Source organism: Gossypium arboreum, chromosome 12 (genome assembly GCF_025698485.1).
Source record: "Gossypium arboreum isolate Shixiya-1 chromosome 12, ASM2569848v2, whole genome shotgun sequence".
Taxonomy (NCBI): domain Eukaryota; kingdom Viridiplantae; phylum Streptophyta; class Magnoliopsida; order Malvales; family Malvaceae; genus Gossypium; species Gossypium arboreum.
The window spans coordinates 98,225,547-98,248,732 of record NC_069081.1 but is presented as its reverse complement, the minus strand read 5'-3'; the positions used below and the strand labels follow the sequence as shown (position 1 = coordinate 98,248,732).

Here is a 23,186-nt window from a genome sequence, read left to right as displayed (position 1 = left end):
TTCCATCACATCATTTGAATCCACAACCTACAGAAGTTCTTTTGATTTGCTCCTCTTCTCTTGTTTCAAGTTATCCATACTCTTGACTGATAAGCAGAGAGGTGAGACTGCATTGGGAAATTGTTAGTGATGCAAATATATAAACTAGGGAACGAAAAATTACAACCTTATAGTTATTCCAGGGTATTAGCTACTAAGATTTGATGACCTTCCTGTTGACATCAATATTACGAAAACGTCAGTGCTTCAAAAAGGAATCCTGAACAAGTTCAGAACACCAATACCAAACTTTGATAGTAAACTAATCATAAATATTGCAGCAATAAACAAAAACCATTAGCAAATAGAATCCAGAGACTGCTCTAGTTTAACACAAATAACCCAAAGTTTGACAACAGAACAAAAAAAAAATGCCAGCGACATTTGAAGAAAAGAACTTAAAACTGCAAGTTACTCACAAACAGTACTTGGCTAATTAAGAGAAAGCTGTCGCCGCTTGTAACGAACCATCACCTTTCCTTTCACACCAACCACCATAGCATTCCAGTCAATCTCAGGAAACGGTGACACAAGCTCCAATTCAAAGTTCCTCAACAAATGGCTCCATATAGCCTTTATCTGAAGGTAAGCAAATGGTTCACCAAGGCAACCATGCCTACCACCTCCAAAGGAAATATATGAGAAAGCCCCAGCTACCTTGTCTTCTTCCCTCCCAACAGAGAATCTATCAGGATCATATGTGTCAGGATCCTTGTAAATGTAAGGAAGCCTGTTGGAAAATGCTGGAGATGTTGCAACGATGTGACCCTTTGGGATGTCATATTCTTTCCCATCTCGCGTTTTTACACTAAAATCACTGTGTGAACTACGTAGAAGCATAATCAGTGGAGGGTGAAGTCTCAGAGCTTCCTTAATGCACCGATACAAGGTGTCCATCTCAGATAAGATATCATGATCAACCTTGCTTCCATGCTTTTGCATTATTTGCTTCTGCTCCTCAATCACAGCAGATAGGAACTCCTTGTGACGAAGGAGATAGGCACCAGTCCAAGTAGAGGTGATAGAACTGGTATGCTGTCCGGCAAAGAGCGCAGCAATCAGTAAGCCAGTTACTTCAGCCTCGGTAGTTGGGCGACCATCTTTATACTTAGATTCAATGAAACATTGCAACATGTCATTCTCTGACTTGCCAGCACTTTTACGGGAAGCTATGATATTTGCAAAGATTCCTGCAAGTTTCTTTCGAGCTCGGTCACGGCGTCGATGAGCAGGGATGGGCAGGTAAGGGAAAATAACACTGATAGGGAGCATGCCATTGTCAAGATCATGGAAGAGTGCAGAAACATCATCAAAAAGTTTATTACGTACTTCTTGACCCAAGAGACACCTACTAGCAGTCAAGATGATGAGATGCTCCAATTCATACTTAAGGTCCACCTCACCACTATCCCCCCATTTTGAGAAGTAGTCCTGCCCAATTCCATAAAGATCAGACCACAAATCACGTCTATGGAGTTACAACATTATGAACATATGTAACATTGAAACCATACAACAAACCTCGAATTTCACATAAGACAACAAATTTTCTATTCAGTAACATGTCATTTAACCTCCCAAAACCAAATGTAACTAGTGTTTATTATCCTTTATTTTCTTTTTATTCATCAAAGTAGTCCAAGAATTAAAAGTTGGTGGGTGTTATGAAGAGTAAATCAAGTAAATAACTCATAAATGAAAGAAGAGAGAGATGGTGCACCACAACAACATGAAACACAATGCTTGATTTTAAAGAAAGCAAAATCAACATTCAAAACAGCATCATTAGCACGTGCAAATTAGACTTCAATCTTCAGATATGAAGACTCCTAAGAAGTGTCCGACAAGCTCAAGTACACGATAAAAAATGAAATAAACAATATACTTTTATTCAACTGGGCTGGTTCACATTGCACACACCAAGTAGATAAAAGAGAGAGGACAGTTGGAAATTCAATGGAGAAAAATGAAAACTGATACAATTTGTTTCGCATAGTTTCAGTCTTTTAGTCATTACGTTAGCTAAACATAGAAAAAGACAAGTTGAGAAAAATCAAAACAAATTCGGTGATTCCTAAAGATTAGGGATACATTGTTATTCACTTAACAACTTCATATAATCCTAACAACTTTCAACGGTTCATTAATTATCCACCAAATGTGAACTCCATCCATGCAAGTTAGAGCTTCATTTTCCCTTGTCTTAGTATCGTACTCTAATAGTATCAAAAAAGAGTCACTGCTTTTATTAGGCCAGATACATCACCAAATAATATACAACATACAAACAAAAAGCAAAAGTGTAATATAATATAAACCAAGTTCCTAGCAGATCACTTACCTCAGCTTCTGTAACCATCTGATCAACATAACCCTTAAGTTTATTAACTCTAAGGGCCTCTGTAAAGAACCGGAATTGCTCTTGCCTTATAGTGTAATCCACATCAAAAACCACACCAGGACCGAAGGTTGGCACATTGAACTGATAGACCTCCTGTTGGCTGAGGTCTGATTCTGAAGCCTTAAAGAAGTGTGATGAAACCTCAGGCCCAATCAAGAAAGTTATCTTCTTGTTAAACAAGTTCAATGTGAAAACACTGCCAAGCTTCGGGTATTCCTCCCGGAGCATCACGATAGGCCCTTTCATGAATCGAAGGAGCCCACCGATTACCGGCCAGGTTTTGGCTGCTGGTGGAACCCGTTTCTTAGATCTAGGCATTATGAGGAAAGATATGAGCTTGGCCACTACTAGGGTGGCTACTATGAGAATACCCGTGTTCAAAAGCTTGTCGTTAACCTCCATGGCGGCTCGGATTTGATAATTTCCTATCAGTTCTCAGTTGAAAATAAAAAGGAAAAGGTAAGAAAAATAAAACTTAAGAAGCAAATTAAGCTAGGGAGAAGATTCTTTCATTAACACTCTCTACAGTAAAAAGTTTGAGTAAGTTGAGTCCAGCATTGAGCATTCCACTAATCAAAAGGAAAATAAAAAGTCCTAGATCATCGTAAAAGGAACAGGCGAATATTGGTTCTGGTCATCTAGAAATATATTTTGTTATACAAAAAGTTTTAGCAGGAAATCGACGACGGATAGCCCAAAGAAAACATCAACAAAAAGCGTAGATTAATAATCCCACGAATAATGTAGAAACCCAAGAAATTAAAGCTAAAAAGAAAAAGGAAGAGTAGTTACCTGATCTGAGATTCAAAAAGTAAGGGACTGGGAAAGGAAAGCAAAGGAAAGAGAGTCACATGGAACTCAAAAACTGAGAGAACCACCACACAAAAGAAATGACCAAATTATAAATAGTTGAGCAATGATCCCGTGGGTGCCGAATACTTAAATTGCTCAAAATTTTCATTTTAATCCCCTATATAAAAAAAATTGTATAATTTAATCACTTCTATTAAAATAATTTATTGTTTTAGACATCTATTCATTATCTTACTAACCAAGGTTGATGTGGCATGACATTTCATGTCCACATAATTACTCCTTGCATAATTATATACTTTTTTAAAATTCATTTTTCCCTATTTTATTGGTAATGTAAAATCTATTATCATAGTTCACCAACTCTTTGGACTCAAATTAAGATTTCGATAGTAAATTTTAAGAAACAATTTTTTGAAGAGTTCATTCTGAGAAGTTGTTTCCATTCAAAGAAAGTGTAATTCTGGCCATAAAATCTAATGACCCATACGTGATTTTTTGTAAGTTAATGGAAGAGATGGTTAAGACACATAAGATGAAAAATTAGGAATGGTTGCAAGAGTTGTTTGGATGGTATTTAGAGATGAATGGGAAGAACAACCATTTTATAACCAAAGTTTTCACTGATATGCTTGTAGCTATCAATTCTTCCTCTAATCCCACAACATTAAAATGAATTTTACAGCTATTAAAATGCTAGTTTGTTTAAAATCACCTAAAGAATCTACAACAGCACATTGGGATTGCATTAGGTAACTCCATTTCTGGCCATTAAAGCTTCAATTTCATTTTCATGTTCTCTTTCTCTAAAGTAATGAACCTTATAAAAAAAAAACAATTTTGAGGCTAAGATTTTACCATTATAATAAAAATAAGGGGAAATGGATTTTTTTTTTTAAAAATACATAATTATATAGAAACTACTAGCAAGCAAGGAGTGATTATGTTACTTCATGAACAGAAAAAAAAAAAGCACATTCGTATTAACTCCATTTCATTGAAGCATCAATTTCTTTACCCTGTTCTCTTTCTCCAAAGTTAGACAATAAACCTTATGAAAAATAAATTGAGGTTAGAGTTTTTACATTATAGTAAAAATAGGGGGAAATGAATTTTAAAAAATTACATAATTACGTTGAAATTACTAGCAAGTAAGGAGTAGTTATGTGGACATGAAGTGCCATGTCACTTCAGTGAGAAAACGGATTGATGACCAAAACGATAAATAATTGTAACAACAATTATTAAATTGTAAGTTTTTTTATTTGGGTAACCAAAATGCAAATGTCAAAAAGTGAGGTTGTAGCAGCCCATTTTTCAGTGATGTTGGAAATAGTAATTTTGAAATCACAAATTCGACTATTATTATTTAATATTTATTAGTCAAATGTAGTCTAATATTGAATTTTTATATGATAAATTTTTTTAATTGAATAAATAGTTAAGTACAAGTGGGTTGTCCTTAAAGTCAAGTGGTTTCAGAAAACGAGGTATCGAGACCTTATTTTTATAAACAGAAACCGTAAAAAAATTATAAATATTTACGAAGTTACAATATAGGTATATTAAAATTTGATTCAGAAATTTTGACATTTGGATAATTAATTAAGGAAATGGGATTAAATCGTAAACATTGCAAAGATAATCGCTATTAGTTTATTAATGCTTAATGACTATAAAGTCATGGTTGGAAGGCCTTATGTTGCAATTAGACCATGTTAGGATAGCTTGGACAGTTAATGGGTTTGTTTTTAAGTATTTTGTATATTTAAGTTATATTTATTTTATAATATATGTTAAAATAATAAAAGTATAACAATTAATAAAACAAAAGGCAACCATTTATTTCATTTTCACTTTTCTTCTACATTCATTCATGAACACCATTGTTAGAGAATACAAGCTTCGGCCAAGGTTAATTTCTATTGCATGGTATTTTTTTTAGTCCATTTTTAGTAATATTTATGTTTTTAGATTGTTATAGTTTAATCTAGTTAATTCAAGGATTAATTAAGTAAAATTGTTAAATGTTTTGATTTATTCCATTGATGAATTTGTAATGTTTTTGAAGTTTGATAATAGATTTATAAGTTTGATAGTTAAGTAGGACTAATGTGTAAAGGAATTTTGGTTAGTTTTAAGTTTAGAGACTAAATTGATAAAATAATAAATCTAGCATAAAATTATTTTGAAATTTCAACAATTATGGGTTGTATATGTAAAAGTAAAAATTTGGCTAGCTTGGTTTTGAGCTTAATTGTAATAATTGTAAAAGTCTCAGGTTTAGGGATTAAATTGAATAAAAGGTAAAAAAATTAAGGTAAAAGTGTAAAATATTGAAAAAGGGTTATATATGTGAATTTAAGTTTGTTAAAGTATTTGAATTAGTTAATTGAATGAAAATATTATATTTAGATCTAGAAACGGATCAGTTGGTTAATAATCACAGCAAAAGAAAAGTCGTCGAATAATCATTGTTGAAGTGTTCATAGCTATTTTGATTAGATAAGTTTGTAAATTGCTTAAACTAATTTTTTTTTGTTTTTGTGATATAATGTCTATCTATATATGTTATGATTGAGTACATTTACTTGTTAAATGGTAAGGGATGAAAAGGACTAAATTGTAATGTTAATTAAATTAAAGGTTATGTTTGAAAATGGGAAAGTATATGGATGATTCCTTGTGATGAAATAATGTGTATATGACTAAATGATATAGATATAAAACACGACCCGTATGAACCTCGTGAATGCTTAGGATACAAATGACATGTTATTAGGGTCATTTATCATTTCGGTTGTTAGTCTTAGATGTCCTAACGATGCTGAGGTCCTGCATTTTTTGTGGGTTCTCCACAGCACATGTGAGCAGCATCGTGTAGCCTAACATCTCAACCCACAGCTCATGTAAGCATGCTCATTTTACAGCTTGTGTAAGCATCATTCCCACTTATCAGATGTTATTTCATTCGGTTCATTGTATGAAAATGAAAAATGAAATAAGTAAATGGAATGGTTAGATGAAGTGTTTATATGAAATGGTTATATGAATCGGTTATATAAAAATAAATATATGAAATGGTGATATGAATCGGTTATATGGAAATAGATATATGAAATGGAACATTCGATATAGATATTTGAAATAAAATGTGAGTTGTTAAATGAATAGGTGATGGTTGAATTGAGTTTAAAATGTATTTATTTGTAATGTTTTTGACATGATAAAATTATATGCTTTGTATATGTAAACTTACTAATCTTGTGAGATTTGTGGTGTGTATAGGAAATAAATGAATTCACGACCTTTTTTATGAAATTAATTGCGAAATATTTTCGTTACAACAGTTATGGTAAGTCAAAGTTTAAGTTTAATATGGACTTACTAAGCTTTATGTAAGCTTACTCTATTTGGTTTTTCTTCTTTGTAGATCATTAGATATGAGCTAACGATTGGATTGATTTTGGAGATCACGCTATCTGTCAACTCTTTTGGTAACTATACGTTTATTTTGGTCGGTTATGAGTGACATGTAAATAGGGCTTTGGTTTATGCATGTTGATGATCATTTGGTCATGTTTGTGTCATTTGAATTATGAAATATGTGTATTTATTTAAATCCTTAATGGTATTTTGGTTGATTTGGTATTTGATGACATAGGTGTGCTTGAAAACTTAATGCATTGTTGGTTTGTTGAATTGGTACATACATGATAGGTTAATTGATGAAATTCAATTGGTGATAAAATTGACATTAGAAGGCTTGGTATAAATGATTGATTATAGCATATGTTAGTTGGAAATTATTGGATGATTGAATAAGGTTAATATGTTGATTATGTCTTGTTTTGGATGGTTTTTGTTTATGTTGAAATGTGGTGTCAATGAAGGCATATTGGTTAGGCACATAGGTTGAATGTGAATTGTTATATTTTGGCATGTTTTGGTACACTTTGAGTAGGTTAATGTGATGGTAAATGTGTAGCTTGATGTCTAAGAAATTGTAGGTGAATTGGCTTGTGTTTGAAGGTATTTTGGGTACACATGGTTTGTGACACAATCTGCTATACAGCCGTGTGTCCCATACGGTTACATGACACGACCATGTGGTCTATTTGATTTTTGTTACAGGTTTGTCCAAACGGTATCTGAGAGTTACATAGCTTGGTGAAACGGCAGTATGACCCTAAGTTACACGGGTCAGGTTGATACACGGTTTGGTCACACGACCATGTTTTTGAGCCACACGGTCTGGGCTCTGTCACACAGTCTGTGACCCCTGTTTACACTTTTTACCTAATTTTTTTTGTATAAGTTCAGTTTAGTCCAAAAATTGTTCCTAGTTTGTTTTAAATGTTTCGTATGTCCAATTTAGGTTTGAATATGATTGATTAATATGGAAATGATTGTAATTGAAATACAAAATGAATTATTTGGTTATTTATGACAGGTAGCTAATAAATTGATGTTTTATAGTTGTAATACCTTATACCTCGGATTGGGTATAGGTGTTACAGTGGTGACCAAGTAAGTAGTTTACCCAAGTCTTAATATTAATTTCACTATATGTAATTTGTGAATTTTGTTTTGTATTTTAATTTGATATTTTTATTATAGTATTTTTAAAATTTTGAAATACAATATTATTACTTGTGGATCCCATCTATATTATCCAGTTTAATAACTTTTATAATCTTTATACTTTTAAAATTTAATCGATAATTGTTAAATCTATTAACAAAAATAATGTGATTTTTTGTAAGAATTATGTGAAAACAAGTTAGCATCGAATTACATATGTGATACAATGTTCTCCACAAGAGATTTTAGAAACAACATCTAACTTAAATTCTAAAATTCAAAAAGTACATGAACTAAAAATGATTAAATTAGAGTACATCAACTAAATTCGCGATTTACTCGTAGTATAGGGACTAATAGAAAATTTTGACCTTTTTATTGCAATAATCTTTAAACGGTATTTCTGCTTTGACCAAATATACAATGTGGTAATTTTTCAGTTAAAATGAGTACCTAATGTATTTGTCTATGTATTACAACACTAGTTGGGTTTAATATTATTAATATGTAATAACTTTGAGAATTAATTGAATTTGCTTGTTTTTATAGTAAAGAACAAAGAGAATGTGAGAGCAAAAATGGAGCATATTTTATTGATAAATCGGAATATTTACAAAGTTTATCCAAAGTTTTTATTTATAGTCATAAGAATATCTCTACTTCTAATGTCTATTAGAATTTAAAGTATATCAAAACTTATCTTAATCTTAATGGACATCCACTTACTGAGATATTCATAACACTTCTCATATTTTTATTTAGTTGTAGTTGGAGTAACTTACTTGTAACACCCCTAACCTGTATCCGTCGTCGGAATAGGTTTACAAAGCATTATTGGATATTACACATCAATCACATACATTTATGCAATCATTATCGTAAACTATTCACAAACATTCACATTGTCCCTTACAAGGTAATGCGAAACCTTAAAACATGAATAAGAGTGGTTCAGGACTAAACCAAACACATATAAAAGCTTCTAGAAACTTGGAAAAATTATGCAATCACAGGTCACACGCCCGTGTGAACAGGTCGTGTGACTCACGCGGTTATCAAACATGCCCGTGTCATAGGTCGTGCGAAAACAGGGCATACATACTGACTTGTACCACACGGCCGGAGACATGCCCGTGTGCCTTGGCTGTGGTCGAAACTGAATTGGGTCACACAACTCACCACACGCCCGTGTGTCTAGCCCGTGTACCCTTCGAAATGGCCACACACGTACGCCCGTGTGTCTAGGCCGTGCTCAAGACTGACTTTTAATTGTAGGACTATCCCAGGGGATACACGGCCGTGTAACATGATCGTGTATCGCACATGGCTGAGACACACGCCCTTGTCTCTACCCGTGTGGACAAATAGGCTATTTGTAAAGCCGTTTTGCCACCCTATATACTTAAGCTTTTAAGACCACATTTCATAACCCAATAAGCAACTAAAACATTATCAAATCAAACATGAATCATACCATTTCAACCACACAACTAACTTACCAAAAAGACCCTTTCATTAAACCATATATATATACCAAATATACCATTTTTACATTACAGATTATATATCAAAATCAAACCATAAGTTCAAACATAATCAAGCCATATCTCATGACATCATATACCCATCTCAAAACATACCACATTAATCTTAGCCTATACATGTCATACTTTGATATAAACATTTTCAAAAGGTACCAAAAATAAAATTCGATAGTGTGGTGATGATTCTCGACGATCCCCGAGCTTTCAGTAGCTTCGATATCTAAAAAACAATGCAAACACACACAAAGTAAACTTTTGAAAGCTTAGTAAGCCATATACAAATAAATGCAACTCATGAATCAAGTATAATTTAATACATTCATTTAGGATGTATAACCATTTCACATATACATTTTATGAAGCACATCATACTCATTTGTTCATATACAAATCATATAATCCCTATTCACTTCACTTACACATATAGTATATTTCACTTTCATGAATATCACATATCATCTTTTAATCACAATTAAACATATACTTACTTTTCATTCTCAACTTTATACACATTTTAAACGTACCTGAATCAGATACACATTTCATACATTCATTCATTTCTCGGAGTGCCCGTTGAACTGTACGGAATCAAATAGGATACACAGATAGCTCGAAAAGCTCGTACAATACCAACGTCCCAAACGTGGTCTTACATGTAATCAAATATCGATGCCACTGTCCCAGACAGGGTCTTACACGAAATGAAATACGATGTCAATGTCCCAGACATGGTCTTACACATAAATCTCAAATCAATGCCAACATCCCAGACGTGGTCTTACACGAATTCACATATCGGAATCCTATGTCATGACATATGTATCCTAACTATTCCTATGGTTCGTACAGGACTTTTCGAATGTCGTCACATTATCGAAACTTTCTTGGATTTCTCATATTCAACTCAAATAGTCATTCATCACTATTTATTAACATATAAGCAGTAATAATTCAATTCAAACACATTTATTTGTATATCGACTTACCTCGTACTTATTCGAACGGATGAAATCGACTAATTAACGACTTTCGACTTTCCCCGATCTAATTCCGTTTTCTTTGGTTCTTCATCTATATAAATTCAAATTTAACTCTTTTATTCAAAAAATCTTTCAGTTCAATCCATATACATATATTTAGGGCATTTTTCAAATTAGCCCTCATATTTTTACATTTTAACACTTTAGTCCTTAATCACAAAAATCACAAAATATACAAAATTTCTATATACACATGCTTAGCCGAATTTTCCCCTAGCTCATATAAGCCCACATATTTCATTTATTTCATATTTTAGCCCTTGAATTTCTCATTTTCACAGATTAGTCCAAAATACTCAAATTCATCAAAAATTCAAATACAAAACATATTAACTCAACATATATCTTTCATCTTCCGTCAACTAACATCACAAAGCTTACAATTTCATTAATGGCATAACTCAAATTCATCATCAAATTTAGAAATTGAGACATGGGCTTGATAGATTACTAAGCAACAATCTCAAAAATGTAAAAATTATCGGAAACCGATCAAAAACACATACCTAATTGATGCTTGAACTTGTCGAACCCTAAATAACTCTTTTTCTTTTCTTTTTCTTTGTATTTTCGACAACGATGAACACCAATGTCCTAATTTCATACATTTGTCTTATTAATAATACATTAATACACATTTACCTATTTACCCTTAATGAAATAATATAAAAGCTTTTTAATGGTTGTCCATAAAAGTCCATTAACCATGCTAATGGTCCATTTCCTTAATAAGGACCTCACACTTGATAAGACACATCAATTCGGCACTTAATCAAATAGAAGGACAATTTTGCATTTTCTACGATTTAGTTCTTTTTCATAATTCGACACATAAATGATAAATTAAATCACTGAATTTTCACAGATATCAATTCACATATAATAAGCATGGAAAATAATATTAAAATATTTTTTTACTCGAATTTGTGGTCCCGAAACCATTATTCTGACTAGGGTCTAAACTAGGATGTTACATTACTAACAACTGTATTGTAATGCCCTAAACCTGACCTAATTCACTAAGTTCAGATCTCGAGTGTTACTGCACAAAATACTTAATTGAATTATTGAAACACTTGACATAAACTTATTACTGAAAACATTTTTCTTATTATTTAACTGACAGACTTAATATCTAAGAACAAGGAAAAGTATATAAAAAAATAATCATTACATCAAACTCGTTACAACTTATACAATATAAAAGTTTGTTATAGACGAACTCTTAGGGCATAATACTAAACTACGTCACTTTTCTATTGTATGCATAATAACTCACTTCATTGGTACCTTGACATACTCCTGGCATAATTGAAGTATGATAAACAATTCTTATCTTTTTATTTTATTTATAATTGAGGTAAGATAAGTTGTTTAGGATTGAATTTAAGTTTTTGTGTCTCATAATGGAGTAATCTTGTATTAGAACAAAGTTAAGGTGAAATAAAAAATTAAAGGTAAATTATACAAATTGTCATCCAACTATACTCATAATTCTGTTTTGGCCACTCAAATTTAAAAACTTTCAATTAGGCACTAACGGTTAAATTCATTCCTGTTTTGCTCACCCATCATTAAATTGATAACGAAAGCTTTTTCTATCTAGTATAATAACATGATTAGTCCTCAATACTTACATATTCTTTCATTTAATTCCTAATTCTAAATAATTCAATAAATTTAACTCTTCACATTTATATATTCTATCAATTTAATTATCAAACTTTCTAATCAAAATTTTCCGTTTTAAAATAGAGACATTCCATATCTATAAATTTATAAACTCAAAATTTTTTCTCAAAACTAACGAAAACCCAGGTTAAATGCTCTTTGCTTGGTGAATCAAGCTTTACGCAACCAGCATCCCTCCACCGGTAGCAGCAGCTTATTTTAATTTATTAATGGTGGGGTTTTTTTTCTTTAAGAAATTGTAGGAATTAATAAAATATAGATTCTTAGGTTTTAAATAATAATAAAATTCATTAAACTGGTGTGGGCACTACTAAAATCTAAAGACCAAAACTTTTGCATCATACTGCGGAAAAAAGGAACACCTAATTTTGTTATGCTTTCTCCTTTTCTCTTTTTCTTAAAATTTTGGGGTAAAATTAGTGTAAAATTCAGCAATGAGTTTGAAGTTGAAAGCAAGGCTGCATTGATATTTGCTAACGATGCTTCCTCTCTTCAATATTTGACAATTACCATCATTTTTAATATACATTACTACAAGCAACAAATTTTTATTCACAAGTTTCTTTTTGGTTATAAATTTATAGATATGAATATATCTGTTTTAAAAGTTGAAAGCTTTGGTTAATAAGTTTGAGAACCAAATTAAGCAATTTGTAAATGTGAATAATTAAATTGATTAAATTATTTAGAATTAGGATCAAATTGATAGAATATGAAAGATTGAGGACTAAATGTGTTATTATACCTGTTAGAAAAAAAAAGCTTTTCATTATCAATTTAACTACCGGTAACCAAAACAGGAACGAATTCAAATGTTAGTACCTAAATAGAAAATTTTTAAAATTAGGTGACCAAAACAGAAAGGCAAGCATAGTTGGGTGACCATATGTATTGTTTACTCAAAAAATCAATTATGTAGCGTAATTTTTAAAAAAAAATGTAAATAGATAAAAAATAATTAATTTTTGGTATAAACGCAGGTGTCTTCTTCCTTTCTATGGCCTGAGTATAGTCATATTTGGGCCAGGGTGGTATTCAAGTGAAATTCTCCAAATAATATCGACTCCAAAATTTAAACTTGACCCAAATACATAGGAAATAGAAGAATAAGATTATGGGATTTTCTTTTGATAAGTAGGAAACGAAAAGTGATTTAGATATAAGGGTGGAACCAGAAGATTGGCAGGGAATCCCTAAAATGAAAAAAAAACTCCTTTTAGCCTTTTTATAATTTTTAAAATTTAAAATTAGTAATGATAAAATTATATTTTACCCTTCAAAATTTTTTGATTTCACCTTTATCTAGATAATAATACAAATACGTAAAAGAAAAAAATAAATTGTATTAATTTGATGTCAAATCTCCAAACATAAATTCAATACAATTATAAATATAAACTACAACTATATTACATATAAATAGTGACATTGGAGATTTATATTTATAATTATGCATAATAAAACTTAAATGTAAATACTAAAACGTCAACATTTATCAACAATTTTTAGAAATATATTCATAAAACTCATTCGAGTCATAATTGATGTCTAGGCCTTAAGGGTTGGTTACTCCTGTTCAGGCTTCAGCAGTACGTAGGTTTGGTGGCCCAAACCTATCTGTTAACATAATAATTTTGGCATTCTATGTCTAATATTTTTACCAATAAAAGGAAATGATATTTAAACCAATTAAAAATATTCTTGAAAATCAATTAAATTAAACTTTTAAGTTGACAAACTTCACACGCATGAAAGTTTCTTTATAGTTTTCTTGTGACCAAATTGTTTAGCCATGCCCAGAGGAGATATTAATTTTTAAGATTAAATAAAATTCGATTCAATTCTAAAATATCGAAAAAGAATTCGAATTTCGAATTATTCAAATCGAATCACCTAAATCTTTTTCTTTAAATTTTGAGTTTGAATCAAGTTGAATTTTTAAATTTAAATAATTCAAATAAATTAAATATCAAGTCATTTTATTTTCTTCCCTCAAACCCTTTTATTTTTTCTCAAAAATTTTATTTCCCCTAAAACTCCAAACTTTTTTCTTTTTACTTTCCCCTTAAAACTTTTACTTCCCCTCAAAACTTTTACTTCCTCCAAATCCCCAAAACCTTTTTCCTTTTACTTTTTCCCACAAAACTTTTACTTCCCCCAAAACCCCAAATTTTTTTTTTCAAATTTATGTATATTATTTATATTATTGAATTAAATTTCACATTTTATACTATTTATATTATCGACTTGTTTAATCATGTTGAATATTTATTAAAATTGAATTATTGATGATGCCATAATGTAATGCCCCAAGTTTTTAATTTTTTAATGCTAAAATGTGTCAAGTAAATTGATTTGGTTTAGTAGTTAGATGTTTTGGTTGTGTGCTTGAGATTTTGTGTTCAATTCCTTTCCCTTAAAATTTTATATTATTTTTGTCCCAATATCTAGCTCGGCACGTCTTGCTTATCTTTAATTTTTGTACGTTTATTATCAAAAATAAGACTAGTGGTTTAATAGTTAAGCATTTTTTTTCCTTTGGTCCAAAGTTCGAATCCTGTTGTGCCTAGAGTGGAAATTATTTTTGCTTCCGTCCTGCGCCGCCCATGCTGTCAAAGATAGAAACTAAATAAGATTTAGTGGGATTTAAATAGTTTTTTTTTTTAAAAAGGGTAAACTATCAAAATACTCACTTTTGTTTGCCTCATGTTACATTTTAGTCACTTATGTTTGAAATGCTACGTTTTAGTCATTTATGTTATCGTGTTGTAACATTTTAGTCACTGAGCTGTTAATTTCTGTCAACTGTGTAGCGATAAGATGACGTGGTGTAACAATCCCGTTTAGACCCTAGTCGGAATAGTGGTTTCGAGACCAAAAATTCGAGTCAGAAAAATATTTAATATTATTTTCCGTGCTTATAATATGTGAATTTATATGTGTGAAAGTTTTCTATGGAAATTCGATTGTTTGTGTGTTTAATTTTGAAAAAGGACCTAATCGCGTAAAATGTAGAAGTGGCCTTCTATTTTGTTAAAGTGCCTATTTGATGTGTCTCTTTAAATGTGTGGTCGTTATGTTGTAAATGGACCATTGAATTCATTAAATGACATTAATGGGCATTAGTTGGTGGAATTTTAATGATATTAAGAAGGTTAAAATGGTAAAATGTATATTTATGTTAATATTAATTATAACAAAACATGAAAATTGTGCATTTATCATCTTGTTTGCCAAAATTGAAGAAGAAAAAGCTAGGGTTTATGTGTTTGAATCATTCGGCCAACATCTAGCTTGATTAAAGGTCCGTTTTAACTCGGTTTTTGATAATTTCTATGTTTTTGTGATTGATACTTTGTGTTTTACTAAGCCCATGTCTCAGTTTCTGATTTTGTTAATGATTTTGAGTTGAGCCATTGATAAAATTATGAGCTTTATGAAGTTTGGTGATAGTATATGGAAGTTTGATGTTGGGTTAACATGTTTTGTCTTTGAATTTTTTATGAATTTGAGTAAAATGGGCTAAATTATGAAATTTGTATTATGAGCGACAAAAATATGAAATAAACGAAATATATGGGCTTTATAAACACTATGTATATCTAGTTAAGCAAGTGTGCATGAAAATTTTGTGTATTTTGTAATTTTATGAAATAGGGACTAAAGTGTCAAAATGTGAAAATGTGAGGGTTATTTGTAAAATCCCCTAAATATGTGTTTTTGGATTGATTTGAATAATTTGATGAATAAAAGCGTTAAATTTGAATGTGTTTAGATCAAGAACCAAAGAAAACGGAATTAGATTGGGGAAAGTCGAAAGTCGTTAAGTAGTCGATTTCATCCGTTCGAATCCGTAAGTCGATATACAAATAAACATGTTTTGAATTGAATTATTACTGTTAATATGATATTGAATATTGATGAATGGTTATATAAATTGAGCATGAGATATCCGAGAATGTATCGACAAAGTTTCGACATTCGAAAAGCCCCGTATGAACCATAAGAATAGTTAGGATACATATGTCATGACATAGGATCCGACATGTGTTTTCGTGTAAGACCACGCCTGGGACGTTAGCATCAACTTATGATTTACGTGTAAGACCATGTCTGGGACATTGGCATCGTATTTGATTTTGTGTAAGACTCTGTCCAAGACAGTGGCATCAATATTTGGTTACATGTAAGACTACGTCTGGGACGTTGGCATTGTATGAGCTTTCTGAGATATTTGCGTATCTTTATGATTTCGAAAGGTTCAACAGGCATTTCGAGAAACGAAGGATTATATGAAATATGTATTCGATTCAGGTACGTTTTGAAATTGTATGTCATATTTGATGTTGAAAGGTAAACATATGAATCTTTGTGATCAAATGATTATATGTAACAAAGGTATTAGAAATAAAGCTATATGTGCAAATGATTGGGGAATATATGAAATGTAATTGAGCTATGTGGTTTATGATAGCATTTGGCTAAGAATTATATGTATATTATGATGCTTATATGTTTATATTGTTATGTTTATTTGTATATGGCTTACTAAGCTTTTGAAAGCTTACTTTGTGTGTCTTTCAATTGTTTTATAGATATCGTAGTTATTGGGAGCTCGGGGATCATCGAGGATCATCACCACACTATCAAACTCTATTTTGGTACATTTTGTAAGTGTAAATATCGGAGTATGGCATGTATAGGTTAGAGGTAGTTGAATATGTTTTGTGAAGTGTATATTTAGCTATGTAATAAGGCTTAATTATGGTTGAACTTATGGTTTGATTTTGGTATATGATATGTGACACAAATTATGCCTATGTGATATGTTATTGACTGGACAAGTGAATTGGTCAATTTGGTAAGTTTTGGTGTGTGTTTATTTTAGAATTGGGTAAGAATTTGGTATGTGAATTATTAGAATGTATCAAGATTATAAACCATATGTTTTAGTATGTTTTTAGCTTATGGAATGACATGAATTGGTATATGTTATGAACATGAGATAGGTTGATAATGATATGACATAAATGTTGAATGTTTTGATTATGAAATGGTTGAAATTTGATGTGCAATTGTTGCCTATTTGATGATTGTAGGGAAGACCCTTAATGGGTGGCAAATTGTAACATCCCTAAATAGGGCCTAAACGGAGCAGTGGTTGCGAAACCACAAATTTGAGGTAGAAAAATTTATTTTATTATTATTTTGAGGTTCATGGTATGATTGCATGATTGTGTGAAAATTTCGTGATGAAATTCTATGCATAAAGTGCTTAAGTTGAGGTTAGGGACTAAATCGAATAATTTGCAAAACTTGCATTCTAGAAGTTTTTAGTATGAAATTGCTTTGGAATATTAATTAGGAGGGTTTAAATAACAATTTGACCAATTTTAAGTTCATGAACAAAAATTAGGACATGGAAGGAATTTTGAAAGTTTAGTAAGGAGGGCAATTTGGTCATTTGGATATTAAATGAATTAAGAAGGAAAAATAACACAAAATGGTCATCTTCTCAATTAGTTTCTGCCGATTTTGATCTCCTCCATAGCTGGGGTTTCTTCAACTTTCAAGCCTCATAGTAAGTGATTCTAAGCCCCGTTTTTAATGATCTTTACGTTTTTGGAGTCTCGGTAACTTGATTAAGCTTATTCTAGCAATAATTCAACCTAGGGTTCATATTTGGAAAAATACCCATAGCTGAAATTTGTGTATTTTGGTGTTTTATGATAGAATATGAGGTTTTAAATTATGTTAAACAACTTACGCTACTCGGTTTTAAGTGAAAACGAGTAAAAGGGCTTAAATCAGAAAAAAAATACCAATAGTCATAAGTATATGTTAGAGTGTGATTTTGATATTGCCATAGAAGGGAAAAATGATCAGCATGTCGTAAAACATAAGAAAATAGGATAATGTTTAATTTACGAGCCTTGGGGCAAAAGTGCAAATATGTGAAAGTTTATGGGTAAAAATATAATTTTGCCAAAGTTTGGGTCACGGACTGTTTTAATAAATGTGAATATTAAATAAGTTAAATTTTCTATTATAGATCAAGAAGAACGAAATTTGGGAGTAGATCGGGGAAAAGAAAAAGTAAAGGACTAAATTGTAAAGTTTAGTCACATTTTGTATCAAGGTAAGTTACAGTAAATAAATGCAATATTATTTTATTTTACATTATTATTTTCAATTTCCAGTATTTATATATTTATGTTAAGAAAATATTTAAAGTCGAATTTAAGGTGAAGTGACAAAGGAAAAGTGTTAGAAAGCCCCGGTTGAACCCTAGGAATGTTAGGATATTAGGGTTGATGAGCGTAATGAAATGAGCCATGTAAGTCCATATTAGAAATATGGCTTTGGAGACAGGATTGAGCCATGTAAGTCCATATTATATATGGCATTGGAGAGGAATAATTCATGTAAGTCCATGTCAAAGACATGGCATTGGCGAGATATTGAAAGGCGAGAACGACCTAGTATCCTTAGTATTCCGAGTGGTTCAGGGTACGAGTTAAATTATAGTGAATTAACAGAAAAGGAAAAGTAGATTATATTTATGAAAAAGGAAAGGTCAGGTAAGAAAGAAGGTAAGGGAATAAAGAAGAAGATAGAAATTAAGAAGTAAAGAAATTTATGATGTTAGATGATATTATGCATAATTATCCATTATGTTGAATGTTGTGATTTATTTTCTTGTAAGCTTACTAAGCCTAGTGCTTAATCTCTTTATTTTCTTCTTCTTATAGTACTTATCTAGCCACTCGGGGATCGAAGGAAACATCGGAGGCCGATCACACTATTAATGAAATAACTCGGTATAACTAGACGTTTTGTTTTGGGAATGGCATGTATAGAAACTTAGCTACTTTTGGTATAATATGAACAATGAATGATGTGTAAATACTTGCTAGTGATTAGCTAATAAAATGGCCGATGATATACATGTTTATTAATATGTATGATTGAATGGTGATTATCACATGAAAATTATGAAAAATGTGAAAGTAACCTAAAAACAGATTTAAGTAACAGAAATAATGTAACTTTGAAAAATCACTAAAAATTGTAGAAACATAGTTTGAAGATGAATAATATATGAAATTAAATCTTATTATGTCTATTTTCTTAAAAGCAGGTAAAGGTATTATATTTTATGAGATATCTGAGTTTTAGTGAAATAGGGTCAGAGCAATTTCTGGATCCCCTATTTCAACTTTGGAAATTCACCATAAATTGTAAAAAACTAATTAGAAGATTTAATTTAAATGGTTAGAATCCTTGTTGAGTCTAGTTTTAATAGAAACAAACGGCTTAGTCATATGAATTTTTTACAGGAAGAAACATGGTTTTTAGTAAGAAGAGGTCAGTGCAGTCGAGTTTTGAAACAGGGGAAACTTTAACTAATAAACTGTCCTAATTGGCCAAGTCAAAAATTCTAGAAAAAAATTAGTAGATAGATATATGAGTCTAGTTTCAGGAAAAAATTTACAGATCTTAATTTCGAGTTTTGAAACTCGAGAAATTAATTTTTAAGCAACCATGACGCAGAAAAATAGTTTATTCCGAAAATTAAAATAAGTGGTTTAGAGTTGTTTAAAAGGTAAGATAAGTTTAGTAACACCTCAAGCTTGACCCCGGTGACGGTTTCGGGCGTGGGGGTGTTACACAAATTGGCATTGTAAATGGCCTATTTTTGCCCACATGGACAAGGACACGAGCGTGTGTCTCAGCCGTGTTGCTCAATGGCCATTTCGAAATGAGCCTGGGCAAACCACAGGGTCGCACACACGGGCGTGTGCTAGGCTGTGTGGCCAAGTCAATTTCGAGCAAGGGCTAGTCACACGGGTGTGTGACTGGCCGTGTGACCCAAGTTAGTAGCCTCCTTAATTTTTACACGGCTTGGCACACGGGCATGTCTTGTGGCTGTGTGGACAAGTCAGTATGTTTGTCCTGTTTTGACACAGCCTAGACATATGGGCGTGTCTAAAGCCATGTAAGGTACACAGCCTGTTCACATGGGTGTATGACCTGTACAACTTTGAAAAATTTTTAAGTTTTGAAAAATTTAGTATGAGCTCGGTTTAATCCCGACCCCTTTCTAATGCATGCTTAAGGTCTTGATGACCTATATAAGGGACTCTATGGTAATGTTTGACTATGATTGTGAATGATGTATATGAATTGTTCGTAAAATATTCTGATTTGTCAGGTAATGCCTTTAACCATAGTCCAACGACGGATACGGGTTAAGGGTGTTACACGTGGCATGCTAAATCATCATTTCAAATGAAAATTTTAGGTTAAATTCTACAATTGGCCTTATATTTTTTCATTTTGAGCAATTTAATTTTTTTTATGTTCTTTTAACTTTCTTTTTTTTTTCCATTTTCTTTTGTTTCTCATTTTGTTTTCCTCCCTTCTTCATTTCTTTTAACATGATTTTTCTATGTTTTCCATTTGTTAAAACTAGTCCACAAGCTCGCCTCACTCGAAAAAATTAAATTGTTCAAAAAAATAAAAGTATAGGGACTATTTAAAAAAATTAAATTACTCGAAATGAAAAAATATAGGGATCGATTGTATAAATTAATCTAAAATTTTTATTTGAAATGATGATTTAATGTGCCACATGATAAACCGTAAATTATACATATTTTTACCCCATGTTTAATGCATTTTATGGATGATTTCTCATTAGAATTGGTGAATTTGATGCTCCTAATGCTTTAATTTCATGTTTTATACTTAGGAGAGCCATAGGAGAGTGAAAGGAACGAGAAACGGGCCAAAAACGGAGAAAATGGGCCAAAGTACGAAATCAACACTGCCTGGACTTCCTCACACGGGCAGACCACACGGTCCTGTCAATCTGGCAGAATTGGAGCACGACTCACACGGGTATAGCACACGCCCGTGTCATTCTAATAGGCTCGAACACGGCCTGAAGTAATCGCACACGGGCATGTCTCTGCCGAGCCCAAGTTAAGTCCAATTCGGAAAAGGCCACTTTTGAGGGCCTCTAGGCATTCCAAAGCCTATAAATACACCCTAAAAGAGGAGAAAAAGGAAGACGGAGAATAGGGGGTAAGGAATTACTCCAAGGAAGCCGATTCATCCATCTCAGAAGCTGGATTCATCGTCAAGACTTAAGATCTCTCCTCAATTTCCCTTTAGGGAGTTTTGGATTTTCTTTATGTTTTGTATTCTTTATTCTTCTGAGATGTTTTCTTATTTAGTTATGAACTAAAAACCCTAAATACCTAAGGGGAATGAAACCTAAGACGAATCTTGTTATTATTTTCTGAATCGTATGATAAATATTTAACTTGTTCTTAATTATGTGTTCTTAATTCTTGTTTTGATATCCCAGGATACTGATTCAATACATGCTCTTATTCAGAGGAGGAATAAACCCTGTCTAAGAGTACTTTTGTCATAATTAAGTGGAGTTGATTGCGCGTCTAGAAATAAGGTGACAAGATTTTGCCAGATTAGGGTAAAACCTAATAAGGGGATCCATAGATCGAGTTAATGCAACCCTAGAATGTTAATTAGAGAAAAGTCTCGGTTATTCGATCTAGGGATTAGACGTTATTAGTCTTGAATAGGGATAATAACATAACTTAGGAATCTCTACGGAACAAGTTGAATAAATAAATCGTCCGATTCGGAGCCAGAATAACAAGTAAAGTCTAGGTGGATTTTTCCTTAGGTATTGTCTCAAGTCAATCGATTTTCCCAAAAGCAATTCCCCAATTCTTTTCTCTGTGCGTTCTTAGTTTAGATAATTAGTTAATTAAAATAAAAACCCATTTTATTCTTAGGCTAGATAATAAAAAGACAGTCATTACTAGTACTTTTAGTTCTTTCGGGTTCGACAATCAGGTCTTGCTAAAACTATACTACTATTCGATAGGTACACTTGCCTACATCGCAATAATATTTAGTTCAAGAACGAGTAATTATAAATATTTAAAACCTATCACGAAATCTCGCGATCAAGTTTTTGGCGTCGTTGCCGGGGAACTAAAATATTAGGAACACTCAATTTTTATTACTTTAGCAATTTATTTTTCTTGCAATTTAATTTAAATTTTTTATTATTACTAATTAACTTCCTTTTTCCTTCTCTTGACAGGTTTTCATAGTTTATGACTAGAAGAAACCCGTTGGGACCATTACTTTTTGACGAAGAAATCGATCGCACAGTTCGTAGAAACCAAAGAGAAATAAGGCGAAGCTTAAAATACACAGAGAACGAGTAAGAAGACGATACTCAACCTCCAACCGAAGAGATGGCTGAAAACCAAGGCAATCAGCTACCTCCTGCAATTGCGGCTAATCAAAATCCTGCTCCATGTACTATGTATGACTATGCTAAACCTTCTTTAATAGGAATTGAGTCAAGTATAGTTAGACCTGCTATTGTTACGAATAATTTCGAATTGAAACCTAACACAGTTTAGATGATACAGCAGTTTGTTCAATTTCATGGTTTGTAGGATGAGGATCCCAACACTCACTTGGCAAATTTTTTGGAATTTTGCGACACTTTCAAAATTAATGGCGTTTTTTATGATGCCATTTGCCTTCGGTTATTCCTTTTTCACTGAGAAACAAAGCTAAAAAGTGGTTGAACTCGTTACCACGAGGGTCCATCACTACTTGGGAACAAATGACCGAAAAATTTCTACTAAAATATTTTCTGCCGGCTAAAACGGCTAAGTTACGTAATGATATCTTTTCTTTTGTACAGATAGACTTAGAAACACTTTACGATGCATGGGAGAGATACAATGATCTATTGTAAAGGTGCCCTCACCATAGGTTACCTCTATGGCTGCAAGTTCAAAAGTTTTACAATGATGTGAATCCGTCAACAAGACAGATGATTGACGCAACTGCTGGAGGAGCCATCAACAACAAAACACCTGAAGAGGTTTATGAATTCATTGAAGAAATGTGACTGAATAACTATCAGTGGCAAGTCATGAGGACTAAGCCAACAAAAATAGCTGGCGTTTATAACGTTGACTCAGTTGCTATGCTGTCAAATCAGGTAGAACT

At 32.0% G+C, this 23,186-nt stretch overlaps 1 protein-coding gene and 1 non-coding gene across 2 annotated transcripts; both read right to left on the bottom strand.

The window, feature by feature from the left end:
- Positions 1-289: 289 nt before the first annotated feature.
- On the bottom strand, positions 290-3,431 carry LOC108479419 (sterol 14-demethylase). Its single transcript, XM_017782001.2, has 3 exons — positions 3,233-3,431; positions 2,381-2,865; positions 290-1,470 (listed from the first exon to the last, which is right to left on the bottom strand). The coding sequence occupies exons 2-3, from the start codon at positions 2,840-2,842 to the stop codon at positions 472-474; spliced, it is 1,461 nt and encodes a 486-aa protein (XP_017637490.1). The 5' UTR covers positions 2,843-2,865; positions 3,233-3,431; the 3' UTR covers positions 290-471.
- Positions 3,432-22,842: 19,411 nt separating this feature from the next.
- On the bottom strand, positions 22,843-22,949 carry LOC128285762 (small nucleolar RNA R71). Its single transcript, XR_008276312.1, has one exon. It is a non-coding gene; the product is annotated as a small nucleolar RNA R71 (small nucleolar RNA).
- Positions 22,950-23,186: the final 237 nt, after the last annotated feature.